Source organism: Colletotrichum aenigma (genome assembly GCF_013390185.1).
Source record: "Colletotrichum aenigma strain Cg56 chromosome Unknown KSG_Cg56_contig03, whole genome shotgun sequence".
Classification (NCBI taxonomy): Eukaryota; Fungi; Ascomycota; class Sordariomycetes; order Glomerellales; family Glomerellaceae; genus Colletotrichum; species Colletotrichum aenigma.
In genome coordinates, this window is record NW_023500909.1 from 1,132,573 (window position 1) to 1,151,275 (window position 18,703).

At 52.6% G+C, this 18,703-nt stretch overlaps 8 protein-coding genes across 8 annotated transcripts; 3 read left to right on the plus strand and 5 right to left on the minus strand.

The window, feature by feature from the left end:
* Nucleotides 1-161: 161 nt before the first annotated feature.
* On the plus strand, nt 162-1,674 carry OpS4-9 (FAD-dependent monooxygenase OpS4; the record flags this gene model as incomplete). The annotated part of the gene is made up of 2 exons (XM_037319528.1): nt 162-227; nt 313-1,674. 2 exons carry the CDS (start codon nt 162-164, stop codon nt 1,672-1,674), a joined length of 1,428 nt encoding a protein of 475 aa, XP_037181153.1.
* Nucleotides 1,675-2,152: 478 nt separating this feature from the next.
* hxnT (Flavin oxidoreductase hxnT) lies at nt 2,153-3,528 on the minus strand (the record flags this gene model as incomplete). Its single annotated transcript, XM_037319529.1, has 4 exons — nt 2,153-2,513; nt 2,569-2,842; nt 2,895-3,366; nt 3,421-3,528. 4 exons carry the CDS (start codon nt 3,526-3,528, stop codon nt 2,153-2,155), a joined length of 1,215 nt encoding a protein of 404 aa, XP_037181146.1.
* Nucleotides 3,529-4,666: 1,138 nt separating this feature from the next.
* Nucleotides 4,667-6,522, minus strand: hxnZ-1 (Major facilitator-type transporter hxnZ; the record flags this gene model as incomplete). Its single annotated transcript, XM_037319530.1, has 4 exons — nt 4,667-4,899; nt 4,956-5,647; nt 5,707-6,216; nt 6,317-6,522. The coding sequence occupies 4 exons, from the start codon at nt 6,520-6,522 to the stop codon at nt 4,667-4,669; spliced, it is 1,641 nt and encodes a 546-aa protein (XP_037181147.1).
* A 1,271-nt stretch (nt 6,523-7,793) lies between these two features.
* On the minus strand, nt 7,794-9,811 carry PHHY-1 (Phenol hydroxylase; the record flags this gene model as incomplete). Its single annotated transcript, XM_037319531.1, has 3 exons — nt 7,794-8,089; nt 8,141-9,615; nt 9,672-9,811. 3 exons carry the CDS (start codon nt 9,809-9,811, stop codon nt 7,794-7,796), a joined length of 1,911 nt encoding a protein of 636 aa, XP_037181148.1.
* An 811-nt stretch (nt 9,812-10,622) lies between these two features.
* Nucleotides 10,623-12,667, plus strand: amdS-2 (Acetamidase; the record flags this gene model as incomplete). Its single annotated transcript, XM_037319532.1, has 7 exons — nt 10,623-10,849; nt 10,939-10,960; nt 11,041-11,048; nt 11,101-11,365; nt 11,423-11,617; nt 11,705-12,064; nt 12,122-12,667. 7 exons carry the CDS (start codon nt 10,623-10,625, stop codon nt 12,665-12,667), a joined length of 1,623 nt encoding a protein of 540 aa, XP_037181149.1.
* A 491-nt stretch (nt 12,668-13,158) lies between these two features.
* On the minus strand, nt 13,159-14,420 carry pgdA-1 (Peptidoglycan deacetylase; the record flags this gene model as incomplete). Its single annotated transcript, XM_037319533.1, has 6 exons — nt 13,159-13,269; nt 13,331-13,458; nt 13,514-13,566; nt 13,622-14,180; nt 14,260-14,339; nt 14,395-14,420. The coding sequence occupies 6 exons, from the start codon at nt 14,418-14,420 to the stop codon at nt 13,159-13,161; spliced, it is 957 nt and encodes a 318-aa protein (XP_037181144.1).
* Nucleotides 14,421-15,438: 1,018 nt separating this feature from the next.
* CGCA056_v004279 (putative NADP-dependent mannitol dehydrogenase) lies at nt 15,439-16,330 on the plus strand (the record flags this gene model as incomplete). The annotated part of the gene is made up of 3 exons (XM_037319534.1): nt 15,439-15,447; nt 15,514-16,217; nt 16,279-16,330. 3 exons carry the CDS (start codon nt 15,439-15,441, stop codon nt 16,328-16,330), a joined length of 765 nt encoding a protein of 254 aa, XP_037181145.1.
* Nucleotides 16,331-16,597: 267 nt separating this feature from the next.
* hxnP-1 (Major facilitator-type transporter hxnP) lies at nt 16,598-18,300 on the minus strand (the record flags this gene model as incomplete). Its single annotated transcript, XM_037319535.1, has 5 exons — nt 16,598-17,442; nt 17,497-17,696; nt 17,747-17,997; nt 18,056-18,123; nt 18,189-18,300. 5 exons carry the CDS (start codon nt 18,298-18,300, stop codon nt 16,598-16,600), a joined length of 1,476 nt encoding a protein of 491 aa, XP_037180696.1.
* Nucleotides 18,301-18,703: the final 403 nt, after the last annotated feature.

Sequence of the window (18,703 nt, forward strand, 5' to 3'; positions counted from 1 at the left end):
GGGCCTTGATCATATTTATGCACGCGAACAATCATTGGGTCAATTCTCGGGCCCCATGCCAGCCGCATCGTCTCATCTGTTCATCTGCTGAATAAACAAGAGCTCATCGTTTGAATTACGCCTGAACTTGTTTGGTGTTGTGTTCAAGTCTAGTCGATATCATGGCATCAGCAAGGAGTTACATCATTCAAGAAAAGATCCAGCGAGATGTCAGTAGCAGGCTACATGTAAGTCAAGAATGCCCCTGTTCTCTTCTTTGCACAAGCTTGATGAAATCCTAGGAGTGTAGACAATAGTTAACCATGCGAATAGGTCATCATCGTCGGCGCTGGTCTTGGCGGCCTAGGAGCGGCCATCGCAACATTGCTGGCCGGGCATGAAGTGACAGTCCTTGAATCTGCGCCGGCCATCGGCGAGGTCGGCGCTGGTATTCAAGTCTTGCCAAATGCAGCCCGCGTGCTGTTCTCCTGGGGCCTGGAGGAGAAGCTGGAGAAGTATGCGACCAAGCCCCAGAAGTGCAACTTCATCGGCTGGAAGGGCAACTTCTTGGGTGACATGGACTACCACAAGTACGCCGCCGCAGCAGGTGGTTTCCCTTTTTGGGACTTTCATCGCTCTGATCTCCACCGCTGCCTCCTTGAGCGTGCTGTCGGTTTGGGAGCCGAGCTAGTCACAAACGCCAAGGTCGAAACATTCACCGTGTCTGAAGACCAGATGTCATCATCCGTGTTCTTGGCGGACGGAAGGACCATGACTGCCGACCTCATTGTTGGCGCAGACGGCATCGCTTCCAACCTTAGAGAGCAGTTTCTCGGCAAGTCTGACCCGCCCCAGCTTACCGGCGACTTGGCATATCGGCTTCTCTTGAACACGGCCGATATGCTCAGAGATCCCGAGCTGAGGCACTTCGTCGAGAACCCTCAGGTCAACTACTGGGTCGGCCCCGACAAGCACGCCGTCAACTACGTTCTTAAGGGCGGCAAGCTGTTCAATATGGTGCTTCTGGTCCCTGACGACATGCCTGTCGACGGAGGAAACACTCTTAAGGGCAACATCGAGGAGATGCGAGCGCACTATGACGGGTGGGACCCCCGTATCAGCAAGATGCTGCTCATGTGTGACGAGGTTCTGAAGTGGAGGCTTTGCATCAGGCCCGGTCTCGACCCGACGTGGTCTCACCCGTCTGGTGCATTCACTATGCTTGGCGACGCCGTCCACGCTACCCTCCCCTACCTTGCTAGTGGTGCTGGTATGGCACTTGAGGACGGTGGTGTTCTCGGTTTGTGCCTTGCTCGCTTGACTGACAAGTCAGCCGCGGGAAAGAAGCAAGCTTTGAAGATCTATGAGGATTGCCGTCGGGAAAGGACGGAGAAGGTTGTACGCCGCGGCACATACAACCAGTGGATGTATCACTTGCATGACGGAGAGGAACAGGTTGACCGCGACGCGAAGTTTACACAATTTGGTGAGATGGATGATAAGTGGTTGAGCGGAGAGTCGCCTGTTCTGCCCGAATCTCAGGAGACAGGGGAGGACCCATTCCCTTGGAGGTACCACGGTGTCGGCAGGTGGCTGCTGACCTATGACATGTGGAAGGACATTGAGTCAAAGTGGCCGTCTGCTCCAGTTGAAGCTGCATCACAGAGCGAGCATACACCTAGAGCGAGTCTGTAAGGTCTTGCACTTGTAGAATACAACCTAATTTGATCGAACATTGATTCCCGCCTCGTGCACGTATCGTCTATTCGTTGGTGATGGAGCTGCCTCCCAGAGTCATCACCGTGCTCATCACACTGATAAATAAGTAGCGAACTGATCATTCACGGATGATATCCCAGTGGTCTTTCAGCTTCAGCTTCATGACGCCTTATAGATGAGGAAGACCACCCAAGGGATACGGCGGTGATGACATTCTTCCCTTCGTGTAAATGCTCTTCAACTTTGTTGACTATCGCAACTCGTTTTGGCTCGATAGAATTGAGGCCAATTACTAAGACTTTTGAGGAAGATATGCACGTGGAATTGAAAAGGCGGTGTGGTTAAAAATAACTTGAACTTTTCTATATTTTCTCAATGCATATTCTATCATCATAATGCGTCGCTTTACGACTAATGGCGTAGTCTTTTTGACCCCCGTGAACTTTCCAATCATTTATGCTTGCGCCGTGACCTCCGCATTATCGACCTTGTAAAACTCGTAATCATTGTAACCCTTCTCAGGGGGCTCCGCGCCGTAGAATGTGGTTCGGTCGTAAGGGTTCAGGGCGTAACCGCTCTTCAACCGCTCCACAAGATCGGGGTTGGCAATGAAGTGCCTGCCAAAGACAATCGCGTCGGCCTCACCGCTCTTCACCTTCGTCGGCGCGTTGTCTCTGTTGAAATTGCCCGCAGTGAGGAAGTGGATACCAGCAGGCTTGAGGATGTCCCTGAACTGAGTCAAGTTGTTGCTCTGCTTGCCGAGAGAAGCCAGCTTCTGCTCCTCGTCGAGAACCTCGTCGAAGCGGGGCTCAATCCTGAGCATGGTGTCAGCATCTATTGCTTTATATGAGTGACAATCATGAAGCTTACATGTGGACGTAGGCAGGTCTTTGGCTCTCAGGAAGCCCGGCCAGGCGCTCTGAGATGTAGGTCCAGTGCTTGTTGGGGTCACTGTCCTTGGTGCCTTGGAAGTAGTTGTAAGGTGAGAGGCGAAGGCCAACCTTCTCAGACCCGATAGCGGCGGCGACCGCCTCGACAACCTCGAGCAGGAATCTTGAGCGGTTCTCGATGGAGCCGCCGTAGGCGTCCGTGCGGGTGTTGATGTTGTCGTGAAGGAACTGCTCAAGGAGGTAACCGTTGGCACCTAGGGCCCTCATTAGTATGTCTCTACCTTCATACTATACGCTGCATCATACCGTGAATCTCGACACCATCAAAGCCAGCCACCTCAATGGCACGCTTGGAAGCAGCCGCCCACTCAGCAGTGAGAGCCTTGATCTCGTCCACGGTCATTGCCCTGGGAGGTCCATCCTTGCACTCAGTGCCGTCGAGGTACTTTCCATCCATGGGCTGAGTTCCTGATGAGATGGGAGTCTCGCCTCCGCGCATGCCAGCGGATGAGGCTCTGCCAGTGTGCCACAGCTGAACATAGATGAAGCCACCCTTGGCGTGGACTGCGTCTGTCACCTTCTTCCAGCCTTGCAGCTGGGAGTCTGTGAAGACACCCGCCACGCCGGGGTAGGCACTGGCATTGAGGCAGATGTCGGTGGCCTCGGTGATCTGGAGACCGCCGGCACTGGCGCGCGCACCGTAGTACTGGACCACGCGGGAACCCGGGACATGAACTCCGCGAGACTCAAACTCGCTGCGCATACGGGTGCATGGTGCCTTGGAGATGTCAGTCATATGGCCAAGGATTGAGGATGATGATGGTCAACGTACCTGAACAATACGGTGCTGGAGGCTCAGGCCTCCAAGCTTCAAGGGGGTGAAGAGGGCCGTGTCCTTGAGTGCGGCGTAGACCGGGGGAGGGGTGGTGGCTTTAGGCATATTGGTAGTTGATGACTAGGTATGAGTGAATGATCGAACGATGGTTATCTCTACCAATCTCAGTTAGATGTCCTGAAATGGTTGTGCCGTATTAAGCCAGTGAAGACCGTTGGAGAAGCCGGGTTTTGAGCAGTTGAGTTGAGGCTTGAATCCAAGCTGTAAAGCCACAACCACTCCACAAAAGATTGAATCTGTTCAACTCCCAGAGATCATTCCGTAGATCCATTGCGTGCTAGCTCACGATTCCCCATCCCCCGGGAGTGGAAGTGGAGGCTGGGAGCACCCGACGTTGGGGTAGCTGGTGGATCTATCTCGAGAGTGGGGGACAACAGCCCTTGACCTTGACCGGGCGATACCCCTATCTCGACTCCCCCAGACTACCAGTCCACTCCGGCGCCATTGGCGAATGGGAATGGGACGAAAGCAGTAAACCCACGCTTGATAAGCTTGGCCAGGGGCCTGTCAGGAGGTGGAATATGCAGGATATTCTCCGACCCCGCGTTCCTGGCGCGGCTGGCACGGATGTGACGCAGCTTAAGCTAGGTGATGTTCTGGACCCTTTAACGGGACGAGATAGGAATTTCGGTTAGTCAACTACCTGATCTGAATGACTAGCTTGCGCCGGCTGGGTACCGAGTACGCGGGAAGAGCCCACCAAACGCTGTTTCCCCTTACCTACCGCAAGGTTGATGCCGTTTCCATGCCAGTGGAACATTGATTTAGCAGTTTGCTTGAATTCGATTCTTGTCTATTAAATTCCTGTCGCCACGAAAGTCTCAAATACCCAACTTCTGGCAATTCTCTTGGTGCCAACGTTAGAGACTGAGGACTATTCCAGAGTCTGGAGCTCAGTCGATTCAACGACTTAACGCTGAATGAACTGTGTGCAGACTGTTCCAATAACAGACTTTAAAAGGTTAGATATTGAAGGGGCGGGTATGCCTGGGTCATGTAGCTAGTTGCATGGGACTGTCATTTTCACTCTCACACACGTAAAACTGAGGAATCATTGGCAAATTTGACTGTGCCATCTTCATTTCTGGTCCAGTATATTCACCCAGACGCTTTAAACGCGCGGAGAGTATCAACAAAGTAGCCAAGTGACATGTGGCTGAAAACAAGTCGAAAGATACATTCATCAAATCGAAGCATGCCCGTGAGTCTCATAGGGCAAGCCGAAGCAGAACACACCAACCACAATCCACAACGCAGCACTGGCGTATATCGGCACAGTGGTGTATCCGGCGTAGGTTGAAATGAAAGAAGCCACCAAACCACCAAGACGAAGCAGTGTCGAAGCAATACCCGTTCCTGTTCCACGGACGGGACTGGGGAATGACTCGGGCGTGAACGCGTACATTACTGCGTATTCTGTATCACCGACAATTAGCAAATATCTCAATCAAATTAACACAAATTTGACTCACCAAAGTTTCCAAGAATAGCAGTGGCACATTGGAAGCCGATATCCGCAGCCTCAGTTCCGACAGAAGTGTACGCAAAGAGGAAGACGCCAGTCAACACAGCAGACGCTGCCATCATCCACCGGCGACCGAACCTCGTTTCCACGAGGAATCCAGCAGCAAGGGGGCCGAGTACTCCAGCTGATGAGACAATGCAGTAGACCATGTACGTGTGATCAAGCGACGAGTTGGCGGAGTAGGTATCCTTGGTCGCCAGATACGACGGGATGAAGGCGAAATAAAGCGGGTAGGCGACACCGACGGTCAGCCAAATCAGGAAGGTGACAGAGGTGTGCTGCGCCATCTTGCGACCGGCAAACAGCTTCTTGTAGTTGTCCGCGTTGTAGTCCTGGAAGCTCTCCTTCAGAATCTCCATGTAAGACAGCTTCGACGTGACGGGGACGGCATCAGGATCGACCGGCGCGTCGGCTGTTTGGCTGACTTCGGCGAAACGTCTGTCAATTGCCTGCAGCATGTCGAGGGTCATTGGCTCAGGGCGACCGTTGTAGCGCGCAATGTAGTTGACGGCTTCCACCGCCTCGGCATCGCGGCCTTTGGAGATGAGGAATCGGGGCGACTCGGGAATCTTGAAGACCAAGATGCGGATCAAGGCGAAAGCAATCGCGATGCCGCCGAGAGTGATCATGAGATAGCGCCTGGAACATCACAATGTCAGAAAAACTATCCCTTTGAAAAATTGGCAATTTCCACTCACCAGCCCATGTTGTCCTGCATCCTGCAGGGAGCGTCGCTCGCAGGGCAGGCAAAGTTGGCCAAGAAGACCCAAGCCAAAAGTGAGACAATGACCTGGCCCAAGTTCCACCACGCCGACAGAGTGACAAGCATCCACTGATGGCTCTGGGGAACGAACTCCAGGAACACGACACTGTCAACAGGCACGTTGCCGCCGGCCGCAGTACCAATGATGGCCCAGAGAGCGCAGAAGGCTGTGAAGTTCGTGGTTCCCGCAACGGCACAGCCAAAGATACCACCGTACAGAATGGTAGCATTGAAGGCGGGCTTGCGACCGATCAAATCAGCCGTGGTTCCCCAGAATGAGGCGCCCACAATGAGGCCGACATAGTATGCGACCGAGCTGAAGCTGAGGCGGGCAATGTCGGTGAACTCATTGCCGATCGGGGGTCGAATGGCGGTGATGCCTTGCGACCAAAAGTTGTCGACAATCCAGCCAAAGCCGTTGACGACGAAGAGGATCCATTGGAATCTGCAGGAATGCGACCGGAGCCGCTGTGGTTAGCCAACGGGGACTACTGCGAGTCTCAATTGAGCACGGCGACCCGCTCGCTCAGACGCTAGAAACTCACTTTCCCATGCCGATCTCTCCGAGGTGTTTCGCGACGAGCTCGGACTTCATGCGGAACTGCTCGTTGACGGCGCCATTGTAGAAGTCGGCGACGGCCGCGTCCTCGAGCGACTCTGCGTCGCCGTGCTGGAGGGAGTTGGAGCGGGACTGTGTCAAGCCCTGCTCCGCGGCTCCCTTGCCGGTGCTCTTCTCGCTGACCGAAGCCATCTTGGGACAGGAGGGGAAGAGGTTGATGAGATGTGAAAGAGGGGGGGAGGGAAAGACTGAAGGATCCGACTCTGCTCTCTCAAACAAAGACGGGAAACTTGCAATCTGGGAGTTGGTGACACAAGCTAGGCCCCGAGGAGACGGACGAACCTCAGCTTTATTGAGGACGGGAAGACACAGGTCCAAGGGTGTACAGGACGCCAAGCTGAGAGTGGTACAGCAAGCCAAGGGTCTGGTTCGACAATCACTTGACAGCTGACATATCGACGGTGATTTTGACAGCCCTTTGTCTAGGGTAGGAAAATACTCGACAGGGGCATCTGCCGTGGCGCCGTCTGGGGGGATCTTCTTCACCGTTGGCTCACCGATGAGTACAGAGTAGCCTGAGTGTTGCAGTCTGGCTGAGGTGGCAGAGGGAGGTACTTGGCAGCAGGGAGAGGCCGAGAGATACGGATAAAGGTGAGAGAGTTGTGTTATCGGTGTGTCTTGTCTGCCCTGTAGATATGATCAAAACCTCGTGGGCTCTATCGCAACCCCAGATTGGCCTTGTTCAATATCGCATCCAATCGAAGCTCTAGGATTACGCCTGAAAGATTACGGGTCTCCACCCCCACTTTAGGAGGCACCGTCTCTGCCAAAACTTGCTGTTCGCCCTCATCCATGTATCGCTGCTGGGATGGCTCAGCCCTCGACTCCAATCAACTCTGGCATTGCCCGAGTTTTGACTTTGGCAAACAGGGAAAGGTCCTGAAACAATGCGCCCATTTGCATGCACTGGTGATTCATGCCTGTCGGGCGCGCAGCATTCCGGGGGACGAGCTTGCAGAAAACAGGGGGAGTGTTGATGACGTAGGACACTAAGACATGGAAGACATGGGACTCTTGCAGCTTGCAGCCGTTCCCCGGACCCTCGTTGGCTGGAGGCGGGCCCGTATGGAGGCATAACCGGGGCATCCACTTGCACAAAACGGGTCGCGTTCCATGTTTAATCAAATTACCTAAGGGACCATGCAGATATTGAGTCTCTGAGGCCCCCCATTGATCAATTCAGGGTCTTCTCAGGGTCCGAATGCCATCACAAAGAGTCAGTTGCGACCGAGATTCAAGCACGTGCTTTGGGATCTACGAGAAATCTCTGTTTAAAAATGGGCACGCATTTGTGGCCCCCGTGTCGTAATGCCTGTGAGACCCTGAGATTCCTACCGCCCTACCAGCGTTGCGCTTTATTTTTTTTCTCGCTGTTCTTAGGTTGCTTCCTCGGAAAATTCAAATTAGTTAGCTGCGGGGACTTGCAGAAATCCTCCAAAATAGTCGTCGAGCCATTGGGCGGCGGACTGCCCACTGATGGATTCCGTCGCGTCCCATCGGCCAATTGAACCGACGTAGCCATCGGGCCTGACAATAATGATGGCAGCTTCGTCTGCTGCGAGTCCCCCGAGCCACTTGTCGGTGCATGAGCGGCCTTGTGTGTCGAGCGGCGCGACATCGTCGAGGTAGACGGTCCAACCACTCCTTGAGAAGACCGGCGGCAGAGACGAGATCTCAAAGTCGTCCTTATCCGTAGAAGCTAGAGATTGAGTTAGCACCGGCATTTGAATAGTGCGGACTTGTTACGTACTGATCAGAGCGAAGGTGCTTAGTTCGCTGACGGATGTGTACCGTTCAGGGCGCACATGCTGATCGTCAACTCTCCTCGCCCTTGGCTTCTCCTTGTACGATTGAGCGGCGACCTTTGATAATTGCGTGAACAGGGAAGATTCCGACGCTACAGAGTCGTTGAAGCTAGTGAGGAACGACATGGCTGGCGCACTGGCAACCTTGTCCAGAACAGCGTAGATACGGAACTGTCCGAGAATAGGAATATCCAGTTGAACATCAATAGGGCAGGCATCGATGTATCGAGTTGCCTTTGTCGGCGGCAGGGTGCAACCGGGCTTCGCAGCGCCTTTAACCGCGGTTGAGCGGTTTAGCTGGTTCTCACCGTACTCAACGCCGACGCCAGAAATGAACCGAGTATTCGTCTTGAAATTCTCGGCAAGACGCTTCGCATCGCCCCGAGCGATCTCGTTGGCATGCTCAAAATCAAAGTTAATGAGGTCGTGGGCGATCTTCTTCCGTTCCTCCTCGTAGGAGCCCAGCAGGGTGCCGTCCTTTGCCAGACCGCGCAGGGTGAGGTTGAGCTTCCAGCCGAGGTTCCAGGAGTCGTGGATACTCGTGTTCATTCCTTGGGCTGCCTTGGGACTGTGCGTGTGGCTGGCGTCTCCGGCAATGAATGCTCTTTGAGAGGGATCGGTGAAGCGCGCGGCGACGCGTTGCGCAACTTGGTAGTTGCCAAACCATTCAACCGAGCGCCAGTTCACGCTGTAAGGGGCGAGAATCAACTTGGCCTGCTCCATGACATATTCTTCGCCGAGGTTCTTTGATGTTGTGGAAGCCTTCATCTCGATGTAGAAGCGTGTCATGTTACGCTCACGGGGAATGATGAGGATGGACCCGTGCTGTTCCGAGAAGACGACAGTCTTGCTCCAGATATCGGGGAAGTCGGTTTCAAGCTCACCATCAAGGACACCCCATACGGATGTGTGTGGCGTTCCTTGTGCGTAGGTGTCGGGAATGGACTGACGAACACGAGACCGGGCGCCGTCGCAGCCCACGACATAGTCTGTAAGGATCTTGGCTGGACCATGTTCGTGGTGGTCGGCCTCAATCTGCAGAGAGCCATCTTCCAATGTCGTGTAAGTCTGAAAGCTGTGGCTACGCTTCACCCCGAAGCCGCTTTTCCGGAAGTCATCGATGAAGACAGACTCGATCATGCCTTGATGGCACAGCAAGATGTACGGTTGAAGAAGGTCGACGACTGATGCTGGGTAGTGAATGGAACGGCTGATGCGGTGAAGGTCGGCATCGCTGGAACTTTGCCACATGCAGATGTCGTGCACTTTGACTCCATCACGAAGGAGCCCGTCGCCTAGACGGAGCATCTGGAAGGTCTCAATAGACTTTGGTTGGATGCCATCGGCACGACCGACCGTTGTCTGGTCGGGTCTCTCATCAATGAGCTCCACCTTTTGGCCGAATCTCGCCAGCAAAGAACTAGACGGGCTGTGTCAGTTGCACTCCGGGATTCCGGGGCTGGGTGGGGCACGTACCCGAGCATCAGGCCGGCGGGGCCGGCTCCGACAACGCAAACATCGGATTTTCCACCGGCAGCTGAGTTGCCGTTTTGGGGGTGTACTGAGTGACCGTTTGTGCCGCCATTGGTCTGCGGCGTTACTGAGCTCGTTGTCATGTTTAATGTGTGGATGTGGTTAAAGACACTCTTGGAATTGCTTGAGCGCTTCTGCAAGACGCCCTAGATGATATCCAAGAGTTGTAGGATGGAGGTTGTAATGGTGAAGTGAGGCGTGTGAATGATCCGAATGATTGGGAGATAAACTCTGCCTTTCTTGTGGTGTTTAAGAGCTGAGATGAATGTCGCAGAATCCTCAGTTCGCAAATCGTCCAAGAAAACTCATCGCCTCATTTCATGGAAATGGTTCGATGTTGGGTCGATGGTAAGATGTTCAAAAACAGTTTCTTTTCCAACTGAGAGAATGCCCTGTGGTTCCAAACTCGCACTCGCGAGTCGCGAAGTCGTCAGTCGAGCCTCCATGATGAGCTCCCACTTCTCCCACTCTTCAAGGCCATCGCAAGCATCTGGGCCACCACCATCCCCCACTCTCGGAAGGGTGCGCTGCGCGACACCGTGCATGGCCAGGATGGGCTTGGAGAAGGCAACAAAACCCGCGGGGTTACCGAGCAGATAAGAGAGCTCCCCGGGATTGCTTGTCTCCACTGATAAGCCCTACTCGGGGCAGCTTGCCGATTCTTGTCCGATCTCGCCAGCAGTCCAAATTCCCCCGCCAGTGATTGGTCTGATTGGCCATCGTCGGCATCCCGACTTTCCTCGGGATACCGGATCTCTCCGGTAGAACGGCGCCGCGAAAGAGTCACGTTGACTTGTGTTCATTCTGCACAACTTTGACACGCTTAGTCTTGGGACGACTTTTGGTTCTTTATTTTGTTGTGTCAATTGTATCCGATCGGCAGCAAAAAGCACAATGACGCAAGTTACGACTTCTAAGCCGGCTCTCAATTGGCAGGAGGTGGTTGCCAAGAAAAGACTTCAGAGACAGGAGGCGATCGCGGCAGCTGTTCCGAAAGTATCAACAGACGTCAACGGCAGCAATGAATACATCAATGTCATTCCTGACGCCGAGGCTCTAGTCGCTAAGATCTCTGAAGGCGACGTAACCAGCGAGGCAGTGGTCAAGGCTTATATCAGAAAGTGCGTCTTGATGATTTTGTTTTCAAGTCTTGTTCAGGCCTGTTTTCCGGATCATGAGGCTCGAGAGTGCTAACAACCGAAAATGACAGAGCCGTAGAAACCCATGAAAAGGTGTGACAGTCCGCATGCCAAGTCCAAACCGGATGCTGTGTAGAGCGTGTGCTAACCTTAAGCAACATCCATGGTCACAGACCAACAGGTATAGTTCAAAAGTCTCCCGTTAAGTTCTGTCCAACTAAAATCCATCCTAGCTTAACCGAAGTTCTGTTTGAGGAAGCATTGGAGCAAGCCAAAGAGTTGGATGCTTACTTCGCGAAGAACGGAGTAGTAGTGGGACCTTTGCATGGTGTTCCTGTCACATTGAAGGACCAGTTCAACGTCAAAGGCTTCGATTCTACATTGGGATATGTGGGCAGATCCTTCTCACCAGCAGCCGACGATGCAGCTGTAGTCAAGATGCTGAAAAAGCTGGGCGCTGTCGTCATTGCGAAGACTAACTTGCCTCAGAGCATCATGGTGAGTCTTTCTTGACCCCAACACAAGCTGCAAAGGATCGCTGACTCTGCCTAATAGTGGTGTGAGACAGACAACCCTCTGTGGGGCCTGACCACAAACCCGCTCAGCAAGGACTATACACCAGGTGGCTCCACTGGAGGAGAGGCGGCCCTGCTCGCAACCCAAGCATCCATGCTTGGATGGGGCACTGACATCGGAGGCAGCATTCGCATTCCGTCTCATATGAATGGGACCTATGGCTTCAAGCCAAGCGTAAGTCCATAATTTCTATCCTCGACGAGACTCGTCGAGCTCTCAATCTCACGTGACTGTGAGAATCTCAGCTGACCAGCGATCAAGAGCGCTAGACTACCTTACCGTGGCGTCCCTGTCTCGACAGAGGGCCAGGAACATGTCCCGTCGTCTATTGGACCCATGGCTCGTAGCTTGAGCACCATTCAAATGACGATGAAACACCTAATCAACGAGAAGCCCTGGGAAATGGACTCTCGCTGTGTCCCGATTCCTTGGCGGGAGGATGTCTATCAGGAAACCCTCTCTCGTCCCCTGACGATAGGGGTGCTGTTTGATGACAACGTCGTCAGACCTCATCCACCCTTGACACGTGTCCTTCGATCTGCCGTTGAGTCCCTTCGTGCAGCTGGACATGAAGTGTTGGAATGGAACGCCGACTTGCACGAAGACTGCATTCGAGTCATGGTAAGTGGAAAACTTAAAAAGGCCTCTTGTCTGCGATAGATGCTAACAGGAACTAAGGACTTGTACTACACTGCCGATGGCTGCGAGGACATTCGCAAAGACGTAATCGCCGGAGGCGAACCCTTTATCCCGCACGTCGAGCGTCTGATCAACCGCGGAAAGGCGATCTCCGTCTACGAGTACTGGCAACTCAACAGGCGCAAGTGGGACATGCAGCAGGCTTACATGGAAAAATGGAGGTCCATCCGGTCGCCTACCACTGGTCGCGCGGTCGACATTCTCCTGATGCCTCCGATGCCCCATAGCGCTGTGCCCCATGCCGGATGCCGCTGGGTTGGCTACACCAAGGTGTGGAACTTCTTGGACTACCCAGCACTTGTGATCCGTAGAGGCAATGTCTCTCAGGACGATTTGAGCGAGCCATGGATGTATGAGACCAGGGGACCGGAGGATGAGTGGAACAAGAAGCTTTGGGAGGATAATGGGAAGGAAATGGCAGGTCTGAGATTACCAGTTGGACTGCAGATCGTTGGTCGCAAATTGGAGGAAGAGACTGTGTTGGCTGCTGGTAAGATCATAGATGATTTGATACAAGCGGCTTAGAATTTCGCTGCCTAGCGCTACATAAATTCATGATTCTTCACACTCCGGGGTCTAATACGAATGGCGGGACAGTTGCCGTGCTACGATTGAACATTGAATTGATATTTCAACGAGTCTATTACTATTAATAGGCATGGAATGTTGAGGTATTCATCTACTGGACTGCGAGTCTTATGGCGATAACCGGCTGAGAGTCTTGTGGACGACCTGACCAGGGCAATGAGATTCCTTCGAGTACCTATCCTCAAAGCAGTAACACTAATTAGAACACTCTGCATAGTTGGACACTCGAAATACCTTTTTTATGTCATGTTGTTGAGGAAGTCTCATAGCCCACTCTATACGAGGGTCCACAGATAAATCCAGTAGGAGCACTTCAGCCGCTGCTTCGTCCAGTAAGAAGATCGCAGTATACGTACTTTTTTATGTCATTCGCTTCATTAACTGCATATATATGTACTACTAGGTATTGTCAACAGCCAGCACCAAGTCTACGCCTGTGACTTCTTCCACTCCTCGTACTTCTTCATGACTTCTTCCCTGCTAGAGGGCATCAGACCACCTTCCGGTACCGGGTTCTTAGACTTGAACCAGTCGCTCATCTGACGCGGTGTTAAATCTCCCTTCCTATGATGTGTCTTATGTTGTTAGGGAGCGACTTACCTCTCCCATAGTGACCCACTCAACACCCTCGTGCTTGTTGATGTGTTCGATAATGCGCTCGTGCATCAAGAGAACATGCGGTCTGCCGGAAACATCGGGGTGGATCGTCATCGGGAAGATGAACTCGTCTTTTGCCGCCAATCAGCATCAACATAGTCTTTCATCAGTAGGAGTGGGGCTTACCATATTCTCTGTAGAAGTAGTCGAAGTGGTCCCGCCAAATGTCTTCGACATCCCTAGAAAGCGTGGTCAGTCGTGCGTTGAGCACCTTCAAGAGCGGTTCGGACTTACCTCGGGTTCACCCAACCGTGGGAGTTGGCCGAGTTCTTCATGAACATCATAGGGGGCAGATCATCGATGTACCAAGACCCTGGGATCTCAACTAGACCCGTCTCTTTACCCTTCACCAGAGGCTTCATCCACTCCTCGGCCTTCTTGGTATAGTCGATCTTGGTCCAGGTGTCTCCTGTGCGCAGCCAATACGCCTGGCAGTCATGGTGAGACATTGAGTGGTCATACTCAATACCGTAGCTGAGCAACAGCTCCGTTCCCTCCTCACTGGTCTCCCACCAAGGGGCGACGCTGCCCTTAGGCGGCTTGCCACCGCAGAACTCAGTCAGCATCTTCCACGTCTTGTCAAGGACGTCTCGCTGCTGCTCAAGGGTCATGTCGACAGGGTTCTCGTGGCTGTACCCATGCAGACCAATCTCATGGCCTGCATCGCGCACCATGGCGCACTCCTCGGGGAACGTCTCCAGCGTGTGACCGGGGATGAACCATGACGCTTTGATATTGTACTTTTCGAAAAGGGAAAGCAGTCGGCGCGTGCCGATGGTTCCAGCCCATAATCCTACACAACCATTCATAGTCAACAAGTGTCCGCCAGGTGGAGAGACCACCAGGGAAAGAGTAACGAAGGGAGGGCCTACCTCTACTGATGTCGCTAGTGCTGTCCTCGCCACCGTAGGAGCCTAGCCATCCGGCGACAGCATCAATGTCCACACCATAACTAACAAGATCATGTCAGACGAATGAATCACTACATGCGTTGCATTTTCCCTCACCATACGAGAACCTTCTTCTTGCCCATTGTATTGATTTGTAAGTGCGAAAGTGTTTGAAATGTTGATTTGTAATGCAAACTCCGTCGCTTGTCTGGAAGATAGCCTTTGATGCAGTGGCTTGACTATCACATTTTATGCTGCTTCATTACATAGACTACATTCGGCAGCAGGAAACTCCTCTTCCAAGCTACGATAGGGAAATGTTCCATCCATGAGGAGTTGGGGGCGAGAACCCACAGGAGCTTTCCCCGCGTTCAGGGGTCTTTACCCACAGCTTTCCGATGCACCTTATCTGCAGGACCCCTCCATTCCAGCACTGCCTCCTCTGTTGTCCGCTCGAGTTTGAAGATTTGCGAGTGTCACAAAACGCTTAATAGAGCCTATCAGAAGCCACGAAATCATAAGCAGATCTGTGAAAGAGGGTGTTCCCACCTAACAGCTAGCGTTCATCCCACCTCCGGCGCACCGTCCCGGCCGGTGCCCCACCCCCATTCTCGAGTTCGCCCACTCTCACTCTTGATAGACAAGGATCAGCCACCCCTCAGAAGCTTCCCACTCACCCCGCGATAGGCTTCACGGTCGCTACTTGTCCGCGGGCCGCTATCCGTGGCTGAAGCTAGTCGGTTATCATCTTCCATTGCTGAACTGTCCTTCCACTTTTATCGAGAGTTGGGGTGCGTGGATGTCGGGAACAACTTCGTGAATGCATCACTAAGGCATGGGAATGGGTAGCGCGCAGCTGTCTTGGTACCAAAGGCATGGATTGAGTGCAATGAGCCAGTTGCAGAGATATGGCGTAGGTGGGATGGAGGTGGTTTCCGTTTCTAAGGAGATTCGAAACAGGCCCACAATATCATGATGTTAAGTAATTCTGCTGATAGCGTCTGTGTACATCGTGCGCAACATTGGCAATCACCCTGCTGTCCCTTGTCTAGATTCTCAGCAGGTGTTTGCATCTCGAACGATCCGTGAAGCAGTTGCACCATCGAGATACCTCGTTGCCTCCCATCAAACCTAACCAAGTCTCATAAGACGTAAAACATAATGTCAAAGGTTCGTGCGGCCACCCTTGCTGAGTGTGGATAGAGCTATGCCACGACAGGAAGCTAACCTCCTCAGTTCTCGCTGAAAGGTCGCGTCGCCGTCGTCACCGGCGCTGGTAGGGGCTGTGGCTTGGCCTTCGCTCAAGGCCTTGCAGAGGCGGGTGCGGACGTCGCCATCTTTGACGTGATCAACCCAGACCCTACTGCCTTTGAGCAGCTGTCCTCCGCCAATGGTATCAAGGCAAAGGCGTACGTCGTCGATGTCACAGACATTTCAAGTCTGGAGAAGGGGTTCGCTGCCGTTGCTGCCGACTTCGACGGCAAGCTCGACATCTTTGTCGCATGCGCTGGCGTAAACAAGAATGTGGAGTTCCTTGACACCACCGAGGAGGATTTTGACAGGCTACATGGAGTCAACGTCAAGGGTCTCTACTTTTCGGCTAAGCTTGCTGCCAAGGCCATGATCGCGAATGGAACCAAGTGTGGCAGTATCATATTCGTCGCAAGTATTGCGTCTCACATGGCGATCCGGTCACAGAGATCGACAGCTTACTGCGGCACCAAGGGCGCAGTCAGAGCGATGGTTGCACCCATTGCTGCAGAGCTCAAAAAGTACGGCATCCGCGTTAACTCCATCAGCCCTGGATACGTAAGGACTGAGATGACGGCACCCTTCCCACACCTTCTGGAGAGTTGGAAGGACGAGATCATGAACGGTCGCGTTGCTGAGCCAGATGACATTAAAGGCGCTTGCGTCTTCTTGGCCAGTGATGCTAGCAAGTAAGTTGACGTCTTCCCATAGAGGACAGGTGGGAAGAATGGCATGCTAACAGCTTTCTAGATACTGCCAAGGCAGTGATATTCTGGTGGATGGTGGTGTAACGAAGTGGTAGCGATTAATCAGCCGGATTTATGCTACTAGGAATACATCGATGATTGAACACTTTAGATACTTATGGCCATCTTGGAGAATTCAACTTTAAATGAAAAGTCTACACCTTCGTCTAGTTTCAAATAAGAGTAAACAACATTCAAATCTCTCACTCCACCCCCAAAGTCCAGTCTCACCCCACGCGTGAGAACCCTTTGTCCTTAACTTCTACACAAAATACCCTTCACAATTTCTATATTCGCAGGCAAGCAATTCACTCGAGTCTAACTCAAATGAAAAATCTCCATCTTGGATCTTTCTCGCCATCCCTCAAGTCACGAGTCTCCACATCCTGAGCCGTCAAAGTCATACCCTGCTCCTTGTTCTTCCTCGCATTCTCCCGTCTCATCCACATGCCGAGACACAACACGAAGAAGATGCAGACAACATTGCACCCGGCGGTGGCAATCAACGTCGGCGCATAACGAGGCGCATAGGTGGTGCGGAATGTGGCTGCTGACAAAATGCCTCCCAAATTACCGAGACCCACGAGAAGGCCTGTCGTTGCCGCCCGGGAGTTCTCACTGAGATTATTATTGTTGTGCCAGCTATGCACCAGTGAGCTCGGGATGTAAGCCCCACCAGCTAGCAAGAAGCAAGCAAAGTACGCCACGCCAACGTGAGCCTGTGCATCGATAGCCGCCAGCAAGATGAGACCTATCAGGCTAAGGGTCAAACTCCCTATGATGTGAAAGGTTCTCTCTCGGTGGCGATCGGATGAGTATGTGACTGCCAACAGGACCAAGAAGCCTACCACATTGGGAGGTACCGTAAGAAGGTTTGTGGTAACGGTGTTGTAGCCCAGGCGCCGGATGATAAGAGGGAGGAAGTTGGCTGTTGTTGCAAAAGCAACGGGGTAGGTCAAGCTGATTATGCACCAAATGGGAAACTTCCAGTCGCTCCAAGTGCGAAAAGACTCCTTGAGGCTGAACTTCTCTTCAACTTCCCGGGTGCCATCACGAAGAGACCTCAAGCTTGCAACTTCTCTCTCGGCATCGTTCAAGAACCAAGCTGTTTGGGCGTTGGCTGGTAGCCACCAGAAAGCGACGATCCCGAATAAGACGGTCAGAGCGCCTGCGTAAAGGTTAGAAATCTCCTCCATAGATAACCGTCTTCAAGATATCTCACCTTCGATGATGAAGAGCCACATCCATCCATGAACATGTGGGTCTTGGATGCGAAAGACTCCAAACGAGATCAATCCCGAGAATGCAGACGCTAGGAGGGCACTTCCGAAGAAAATGGCAATGCGGAAACCCAGTTCACCACGGGTGTAAAAGAGAGTCAAATAGAAAACGGCACCGGCAAAGAAGCCAGCCTCAAAGGCACTTTTAGAGGTCAGTATTACGGATGATCGATCGGTGAGTGTGAAGCTTACCCCAGAATAAGGCGGATGGCTAACATGCCCCCAAAGTTCTTGCAGGCTGCTTGTAAAAGCGCCATTGCACCCCACCCTACCATAAGAGCCGGCAATATGATGCGCCCAGAAAATCTTTTGGTCAAAAGATTAAGAGGGAGATCACAAAGACCGTTCGGGATGTAGAAGAGCAGGATAAGAAGAGAGTACTGCTCTCCCACGAAGCCCAGGTCTTTGCTCATGCCATCCGTTTCCGCATTGCCAAGATTACTCTAATTAAACGGAGTCAGAGGATTTGCAGCTTATACTATATCACATGAAATAACTCACCCGGTCGACGGCATTGAAGAAGTACATGATGCTCATGAAAGGCAAGAGCCAGCAGTCCATCTTCCTAACTGCGGTGCATATATCGTAAGTAAAGTCACACAAATTAGCACGGATTATTTACAATGCGACATACCGTATGACTTCTCTACAGCAGCATCAATGACAACTTGTGACCCATATTCATGATCCCCCTGCTGGGAACCATCCGATGGCTTGTCGGTCCGAACATCTGTGGTGGACTTCATTCTGAATGACTTGAGAATTAGATTTGCGGGGACCGGTTTGCGGGGACCTTGAGCCTCATGAGTGAGAGTCATGCATATCCATGTTTACATTTATATCAGTCAAGTTCCAAGTGCAACTTGGTTGGTGTAATCCCGGGCTAGGATGTGGCGCCTCGTGCTGGGCATCCTGTGGTGCATTGAGCATGCCGAGCTAGGAGATATGAGATAAACGCCGCTATCGCAAGTCTTTTTGACACATGCAATCAGTAGTCTGGGGTATGCATCCTTACAGCTGCAAGAAGGCCGTACATGACGAGTTCCATACTATCGGGTCGTACCATTGATATCATGGGGCGCCCGCACGACCTGACAAGAGTGGGGGAGCGCGCAACCGAAGAATGGGAGTCTAAGACACGGATTACCC